Source organism: Cicer arietinum, chromosome 3 (assembly GCF_000331145.2).
Source record: "Cicer arietinum cultivar CDC Frontier isolate Library 1 chromosome 3, Cicar.CDCFrontier_v2.0, whole genome shotgun sequence".
Classification (NCBI taxonomy): domain Eukaryota; kingdom Viridiplantae; phylum Streptophyta; class Magnoliopsida; order Fabales; family Fabaceae; genus Cicer; species Cicer arietinum.
In genome coordinates, this window is record NC_021162.2 from 484,533 (window position 1) to 494,285 (window position 9,753).

Consider the following 9,753-nt stretch of genomic DNA (forward strand, 5'->3'; position numbering starts at 1 on the left):
ACCAAAAACATTGCTCTAAAGACCGAATCAAGAGAACAAATAAAAGACGAAAATTCAGATGAAGATGAAAATATTACGTTCCTTGTTAAGAAATTTGGTAAGTTTCTTAAAAATGACAAAACTTTCAAAAGGAAATTTTTTAGGAAGAAAGGTAGTTCTACTTCAAATCAAAACTTCACTTGCTTTGAATGTGGAAAGCAAGGACATATCAAGGCAGATTGTCCAAACCTTATTAAGAAAAATGTCATAAAAAAGAAAGACTTCAAGAAGACATACATAGCTTGGAAAGACAACAAAGTGAGTTCATCTTCAGAAACAGAAAGTTAAGAATGCGCTAATGTTGCATTGATGGCATCACATCAATCAAATGACGAAGAAGAGGTTAGTAACATAGACTCCCCTCATCATAATAAAACTAATAGTGAATTGATTATAGAATATAATGATGCTCAAAACGCCATCAAGGAACTACTTATTGAATGTAAAAATATGTTCAAACTAGTGTCAACACAAAAGAGACAAATCTCAAGCTTTCAAGAAAAAGTTGACATTATGGAAGAGAATTCCGAAAAACTAAAACAGAATTTTACATGCAATAAATGTGATTCCCTCTCCTTCAAGATTGTTCAATTAAATAGAGTAATTGAACGATACGAAAAGGGACAAATAGGATTGGAAAATATTTTAAATATGCAAAGATACTCAAACGACAAAAGTGGTCTTGGATACTCAAAATTTGATAAACCAAGCTTGAATAAGACCATTTTTGTTAAAGTGAGTAATCAATCCAATCAAGAAAAGATTATAATTATGAAAAAGGATCATCATTATAAAGAGAAAATTATTCAAAGTAAATCTCATACACATGTTATTAACAATAGATTTACTCCTACTTGCTCTTTTGTGATCTCAAGGGTCACACACCTAATGTCTGTCTTGTTAGAAACATTAGTGTTCCAAAAGGGCATTACGTGTGGGTAAAGAAATGTACTAACCATCAAGGACCCAAAGCACATTGGGTACCTAATAAAATATGATTTTAGTGTTGCAGGTATACACGTAAAGTACCTCAAATATGTGGTACTTAGATAGTGGATGCTCTAAACATATGACGCGTGATATAACAAAATTTCCAGCCTTGACTCTTGAATCAAAGGGATATGTGGTCTATGGAGACAACAACAAAGGAAAAAATTTAGGCATTGGAAAAGTCGACACAACCCCATCCCCCCCGATTGAAGTTGTACTATATGTTGAAGGTCTAAAACACAATCTCATAAGCATTAGTCAGCTTTGCGTTAAAGGATACAAGATAGCCTTCAACAAAGATGAATGTATCATCCAAAATGAAGCTACAAGTGAAATTCAATTTATCGGTAAGCGTTTCAAAAACATCTTTATACTTAATCTTGACAATTTATCCTAAAAAATGAAATGTCTTTTGGTAACCGACAATAATGATGCATGGTTGTGGCATAAAAGAATTGCACATATTCACATGGATCATTTAAACAAATTGGTCGAGCATGATCTTGTTGTAGGCTTACCAAAAATGAAATTTATAAAAGATAAATTATGTGACGCTTGTCAAAAAGGTAAACAAACAAAGAACTCTTTCAAACCTAAAAATGTTATTTCAACTTCAAGACCACTTCAATTAATACATATGGACTTGTTTGGTCCATCAAGAACCAAAAGTCTTGGTGGAAACTCATATGGACTAGTGATTGTTGAAACGACCCACAAACGAAAGTGCTCCACATAAAAAGTGAACCCCTAAAATGAAACGAGAAATGATCGATCTACAATCTGGTTGAAAACGGCTTTGAACGAAGGTCTGGAAGGCAGTCAAACGGACATGAATATTGAACACACTATGACAACAAATGGACCAAAAAGAAAAATAAATCTCAAGTTGCTGCAATGAAGGTAACAAAAATGGCCACAATGAAGGTGGCTAAAGTTTTAAGATAAAAAGAAACCGCAACGAAAGCGGCAAGTTTATGTGGAAACGAGACTCCAAAAGGCAAGGCAGATAGTTCTAATACCATCTCAAGAGTTATAGTCATTTTCCCACTTTCGAAAGACAACCTTTAATTAAGTACTAGAAATAGAAGGTGCAGGATAAAGGGCAACCCAGAAACAGAGGGAATCACTGAAAGAAACTATCCTCCTAGGTCTCGGCACTTACGTCATAGCACCAGAGTCCATGCATTCAGTTGGCAGTCCCAAAACTGAAGTCGTTGATCTTTTCTTTGCAGTTTGTGTCAACTATAGTCCAAATAATAAATAAATTACAGCATATCATTCATCTTTCTACAAATTTTATTGATCTTATGAAAAATACATTGCTTAAATTTGTTGAATCTAGTTAGTTTATAAAGCTTGTGGTAAATCTCGTACTTTGTTTTGAAGCTTTTAGATTTTAATACAGACATATCCATATTTTGTGAGTCTTTTTCTTAGTTAGCTTGAGATGTGATCATTAGTGTCTACTATTCATTTATTATGCTTAAGTGTTGACCCTCTTTTGTCTTGTTTTTGTCATGAGAAGAAAACCCGAGGAGAAAATGAAACAAGAAGAGAAATACAAGTGGGCTATTATTGATGCCCAACCAAACCCTCTACCCCGTATCTCTTGAAAAAATGTTGCCTTCAAATTTGTCCATTGTGAATATACTTTACTTTATCTTGAATTAGCTTGTTCCATGAATTGAGAGTCAATATTATCTAAGTTGGATGTTTACTTACCCTTTATTGCTGTCGTTATGTAGTAAATCGAGACAAGAGGAGCCGCAATTATCATACTCTGGAATAACACAAATAGTTATTTTTTAGGTTTAAACATGTATAAATGTTCTTCATAGGATAATAATTAATTATTAAAAATATTTATTTTATTTTATTATTATTCTTAAATAAAAACTAACAATTACAAACTCATCATCAACCTAAAACCCAAAAGTTGCTTGTGAAGGCTATCGAACACACTGTTCTTGATTCTGGTGATGCTCATCACCTTTTGAGTTATTTGGCTGAAGTTAATAACTTTTTTAAAACATTTTAGATTTTGCAAGGGTATTATGAAAAAATAAATTATAGAGACCAAAATCAAAATGACTCATATTTGCAGGATTCCAAAAATATATTTAAATTTATTTTTTATTTGACTTTTGTTATAAGTATGAGATTTTTTGTCGAGTCAATAAATCACTCTCACAATTTTCTTAATTAGTGGCTCTTAATTAGAATTTGGGTTGGCCTTAACTCAATCCTACAAAATAGCTTGTAAGATGAGGAGTACATATAGAAACCAGAATTTACGTAATGAAAATAGAATTCTATTGAATGAAAGTGATGAGCACCAAACTTTACAATGATGAAATCAGCAAGAAAAAACAAACAACCAGAGTTCCAAGAACTCTTAATCCACAAAAGGTTTCACGAGTAAAGATATTACTAAGCAGCAAATATATAGCTACTTATTTTTTTGACAAACTAGCTTTGAGGGCTGGCAATGAGAAGGTACAATTATGATACCTGCAGGTATAATTGCTTATATGTTCACTACAAATCACCCCCTCCCCAGATAACAATAGATGTGCTAAAAAGAGGATAAATATATACTAACTAAAGCATATTAAGTTGTGAATGCATACGTAATTTGTAAGTCAAAGTATGCTAAAGACGTGCTAGTTTAAGTTAAATTGGCTAGTTTTAAAGAGCTGTGAAAAGTAGGAAGGCATAATATTTTTTGATTTTTTTTGAATGTGCTTGAGAAATTTGCATTCAGTTGATATTCTATTATACACTCTTAGCAATAATTACAATTTGCATTTAAAAGGAGATTACCAACATCTCTACTTCCTAAGTGTGTGTATGATATTCTCTAGTCCAGATGTTTGTTGTAACTAAAATTAACTCTACTTATGCAAATCAAATGTAGTTGTCTCTCATTTACATTTCCTTAGGATGATGAAGAAGCAGATACACAGTTGGTTGTTGCACGTTAAAAGTAGAAAATGTGATGGCAGAAGGCCACATCAAATTGAAGGTATTCTAACTTAAATATCTTTCTACTTTTTTGTCTGTTTTTTAGGTTGAGGAGGATGAATTGTAGTATCTTACATGTGATTTTTCTTTTAAGTTTTGGTTGCCTAGTTTTATTGTTTAACGCTAATACTTATGGTAACAATGATCATGATTCATTGATGGTTTAATGCAGTTTGACTTCCTAGGTAAAGATTCAATCAAATATGAAAATACTATTGAGGTGGAGCTTCCTGTTTATAATGCTATTTTGAAGTTCCAAAAAGGTGGGAAACTGGTTCTACCTTTTTGTATATTGTGTATGAGAGTGAAGTGAGCCTATTAATTATCTGTTTTTCTCTTATTATTATATGTTGTTTAAGTTTAGGAAAATTGTTTAAAAGTTATAATTTATGTCAATGAAGATCAAATATTAAATTTAAACATAATATGATAACTTTTTTTTAGTCCTTAAAAAACAACCCCAAGTACTTAAGTGCAAATATTTTTATCCGATACAAGAAACCGGAGCAACAACAAATTTTGTTCTTGCACGCTGGCTATATTCATTTTTTTTTTTTTTTGGATTTCATTTTAAGTTTTTAGTCTGTATATTAAGGTGGTGATTATTGTGGGTCTATTTGAAAATGGAGTTGTTACAGAATGTGATTATCAATGTTGTTTTTTTGTACAAATGGTCATCAATGTTTAAAGTGTACCTTATATTGAACTTCATTTTTATTCAAAAGAACTCGCTAATTGTTCAGTAAGACTCACAAGTTTTGTCCAATCGGTAACTTGTCGAAAAAGTGTATCACTAACATACATTCATTTGTCGTATATAATTACTATGCACCGACATATAATATAAAAAAATTATAAATTATAAAGATATTTAATCATATTTTACTAAATCGAAAGGTGGTGATGGTGGCATTATTGTGGGTCTATTTGAAAATGATGTAACAAAATGAGGTTGTTACATATTGTGGTTGTCAATGTTTTTTTGTGTGGTAGAAATGGTTATCAATGTTTTAAGTGGTCCTTGTAGCACTTCTTGTGCCACTTTGATATTAATATAGTTTCTTTGCTGATTCAAAAAAATAAAAGGTTAGGAATTAGGAACTAAAACAAAGTGGAAGCATGTTCCACAATCATTCTCCATTTTTATATGGCACGCCTAGCTTATCTTGGAGGGTTTTCAACATGATGACTCATCCTTTAGAGCTCTTTCTAAAGGCGGGTTCGCAATGAAATATCCATTAAGGGGTTTGCCACAGCATCACCTTAACTCATTAGAGGTTAGGATTTAGGGTGTACGAACCATACCATGAATTAATTACTTATTTCAGTACTTAGTTCAGTTTTGATTTGAATTGAACATTATTTCATAGATAGTAAATTTGTTCACAAAGCAAAGGCTTCAGAAACCAAGTCACCAACTAAACAAGATTTAGGTCATACAAACGTTTGCTCTTCAAGGAGATATCACAAATTAAAAGTTGGTGAACTTCTTTTCTTTCAAACTTTCCACAGTCTCCTTGAGGCTCACTTCCAAAGGAGTAAATTCAATTCCCAAGCTCTTTGCCTTTTCTTTGGAAACCTGATAGGTAGGCACATAAGGCTTATCGTCGGCACACCTGTTAAAATTGTTGACAGTGAAAATTGTATTAGAAAAATCTAAACAAGTAAAACTTGAATTATTGAAATTATATGAATTTAAATACAGAAATAGACAGGATGAATCATGTAGGACTCATGTTATAGTAATCATTAACCTATAATTTTGGCATATTAAACAATATTTGTAGGATTTACACATTTTAAGTTGCTATACTTGGCCTTATTTTAGAAATTCATAATTCTAGCAATGAATCCCAAATGAAACGTTCAATATATAAATTAGCAATTTAACATAACATTAAATCTACAGAAGACATAAGAATAGAGGAAGGTGCAAGTCATCATGTCATTCAGGTTACCCAATATGATTGAAGGTGTTAAGTTATTGAAAAACAAATTAGCAAAAGCTCGGCGAAACCATGTCTAACATACCGGGGTCCAGAATCGGAATATACATTAAATCATGCAAAACAATAGAAGCTATACTGAAGTAAACCTAATTAACAGAAGGTATATATCGAAAGGTGATCAGGTCAAAGGAACAAGTCATCAAGCAACATAAAGGAACCTGCCAACTCCCATTCATCCACATAGACGCGCAAAAAAAGAACAAATCAAAATAATCACTTGGTCCACATACACTTGGTACCATTAACTGATATGATAGAGAACATATCAATTAGAGGACAAATAGATATTAAGTTTCAAGACTATCTTCCTACTTTGGTTGTTAACTGATATGATACAGAACATTGTTGTAGCATGGTCAAGAGTCGACATTGTATTGTTCTTCAAACCACACCTCTCATGAGACGAGTAAACAATGAAATTGATTGTCCCTTTATCATAGAGAATATCCTTTCATACATTAACATCATTACAGCTAGCTCCAATAATTAGAAGGTGATGCATTCACCACATCTGTGGGGACCTTAGATTGATAATATATAAAAGCTAGAAAATTACTATTCTATCTATTTATAACCAGTTACACAGTTCCCTTAATTTCTTATTCCTTATTTTGAGAGATTCACTCTTTTATATAAACTTGTACAATCTCGTTAGGTAAAGCAAGTCACATATTCTAAAATATTCAATTCATTCATTGACCTCTCAATTGTTGAATGTTTGCTTCATTTTTTTCACTTAATTGCCTTTTTCTATATGCATTAAATAAACAACCCTGAATCAAATATTATTGCCCTGAATCCTTTCATCTTTTAGCACTGAATAGATTTTCAAACAGGTAAATAAAGCTTTAAAAGACAGCAGGCTACAGCAGATAAAAATTTGCATTCATATACACAAAATTATGCAATCTTGAAATCTGGAAAATAACTAATCTTACTTCTCTGGGAGTTGTAACGAAGGGTAATGTTGACGTAAAATCTTAACAATTTCTGAGTGGTGCACTACTCTCTCAACCAAACAATATCTTCCACTAGCTGAAGCATTTTCATATGCCTGAATATGAGCATTTGCAACATCTTTAACATTGACCCATCCAAAACTAGCATTTGCAAATGTTTGTGCACCTGCATCAATCAAGGTAACGATATGACAGATCTATTATTATCAAACAAAAGAGAAAAATCTTTGTCCTGTGGAAGACAAATATAATTGAAGCACATAGGAACTGCTAATATTCGTTAAAATAACAACAAAATAAAACTCAATAACCAACTATCAACATACTGGGGAAAAAATCAATGACATAAATTAAAAATACATACGTAGTAGAAGATTAAACAACAACCAAACCAGATATAACAGGAAATAGACTCTCATCCAACCCAACAATAACTGTTAGTCTGTTTAATAATTAAACGATGATTGACATCAAGCTCAACAATAATTGTTACTATTAAAATGCAAATAGTTTGAATGTAAAAACAGATTGCACTTATCTTACCCTCCTTTAAATATTGTATTTTAAATTCCATTTCAATATTTTCTGTTTGCCTATTCAGTATTCATATTGCTAGATTCAGAAAAGTCATTAAACTAGAAAATAGAGTTTTGTACAGCATGGTGAATTACATTTAAATAGTAGTAATTACCATTAACCAAGTTTAAAATTGCAGCAGCACTTGTGTTTAGGACTGGTTGCAAGAGAGGCCCTATGACCATTGCTGGGTTAATAGTAACCATGTCAATGTTATTTTCTCTTACAAATTTCCAGGCAGCATCTTCAGCCAATGTCTTTGACACCACATACCATAACTGAAAGACAAAAATATTAGGTTTAATTAAAAAAAAAAAAAAACTGTTCTAAATTAGGACACCACCAAATCCAAATTCAAATTCAAATTCAAATGCGCACACACATACATTTGATTGAGCACAGAAATCAGGATCAGTGAACCAAGTCTCATCGACTACTACATCAGGAGTTCGAGGCTTTCCATTGTATGCAACGGCAGCAATTGAAGAGGTTAAAACAACACGTTTAAGAGATGGCGATTTTACACACGATTTCAGAACATTCAGGGTTCCTTTCACAGCAGGATCAATTAATTCAGCCTGAAATAAGGAGTTTGATTATTATGCTATTGAAAAAAAGGACATAGATGGAAATATTATTTATTAGGAATTGAAATACCTGAGGGTCCTTGACATCATGAAAGAAGGGAGATGCAGTATGAAATACACCATAACAGCCTTCAACAACAGAATCAAACGAACCTTCTTCAAGTAGATTTGCCTTAAACACTTTCAATCTCTCTTTAGCACCATCAAGTTTGAGCAAGTGGTCGATCTTTTTCGGATCATCTGCAATATTAATTTTATTTATAATTATGAGGGATTGAGAAAAAAACAGAATGAAGGAAAGAGAGAAAAGGAAACAAACTTGGATCGCGAACGGTGGCCTTGACAGTATAACCACGATGGAGAAGCAATTTGACGAGCCATGAAGCGATATAACCAGAAGCACCGGTCACACACACCACCTTTCCAGCGATGTTGCTCATTCTCAACTCACTCTCTATCTGCTGCTTAATAATCCTTACCTATTTATAGTAAAATATTTTACACTATATAAATGTATTCAATATTACCTTCTCATATTTTTAAATAATTTAATAGTATTTAATAAGAGATATATTCAAAAACAAGATTTTATCAATCTCAAAATAATTGTTCCATTTGCAAAAAAAAAAAGTATTTGTCTTAAATAATTGTAAGTTTTACACTATAATTCGCTTTTATTTATTTATCATCTTTTCTTAAACTACGTGAAATGTCAATTATAACGGTTATTTTGGGATTAATGAAGTAATAAACATATATATAAAAAAATTCCAAAAGGTCTTAAAAAATGTTTGTTCAATTCATTTCTTCCAACCACCAATGCAGCTCAATTGGTAGTGGGAAGAAATGAACATAGATACTTATACCAGAGGGTGAGAAGATATTGAATAACAACGTCAGTATTTGGAGTCGGACTACGTTTTTTTTTTAAATTTAATTGCAGTTTTGATTCTATATTTTTGTTAGTTCACTAAAACGGTCCCCCTATTTTCAAATTTTGAATGTTTGATATCTCTTTTAGATTTTGGAATTAAAAAATGGTGGTACACATATTTTAAATGATGTCGTCACATATGATATGATGATGTTGAATGATTAACATACATGATATTAACATAAAATCCTCTCAAAATTTCTTATTAACTTTTGAAATTATAAATTTTAGTAATTTAATTATTAACATGTAAATATATTACATTATGACATTGTATGCCACTTCATTTAAAATATATTACATCACAATCTTTTTCATTTAAAAATATATAAGAGAGCGACAACACTGTCAAATTTTAAAATAATAACAAGTTTCGTAAATTGGTAAAAAATAATAAGATCAATACTATAATTAAATCTTCTTTATAGTTGTCACATTTATAGGAATATTTTATTTATAATTAATAGTTATTTTCAAAGTTCAACACAATATTAATAATTGCTTTGAAAATAATATCTTTAGCTATTTATTGCAAAAAGAGATAAATATATTATAAGAAGTAATAAATTATTAAAGTCATTATACGAAAAAGATAACTAATGGAATCAAAAATAGTAAATTTTATTGGTTATCTT

The 9,753-nt window shown here is 31.2% G+C and overlaps 1 protein-coding gene across 1 annotated transcript; it reads right to left on the minus strand.

Annotated features, from left to right (window-relative positions):
• Window positions 1-5,346: 5,346 nt before the first annotated feature.
• Window positions 5,347-8,711, minus strand: LOC101512909 (NAD(P)-binding Rossmann-fold superfamily protein). The gene is made up of 6 exons (NM_001364759.1): window positions 8,504-8,711; window positions 8,255-8,424; window positions 7,984-8,175; window positions 7,713-7,875; window positions 7,001-7,187; window positions 5,347-5,669 (listed from the first exon to the last, which is right to left on the minus strand). The coding sequence occupies exons 1-6, from the start codon at window positions 8,622-8,624 to the stop codon at window positions 5,525-5,527; spliced, it is 978 nt and encodes a 325-aa protein (NP_001351688.1). The 5' UTR covers window positions 8,625-8,711; the 3' UTR covers window positions 5,347-5,524.
• Between the last annotated feature and the right edge of the window lie 1,042 nt (window positions 8,712-9,753).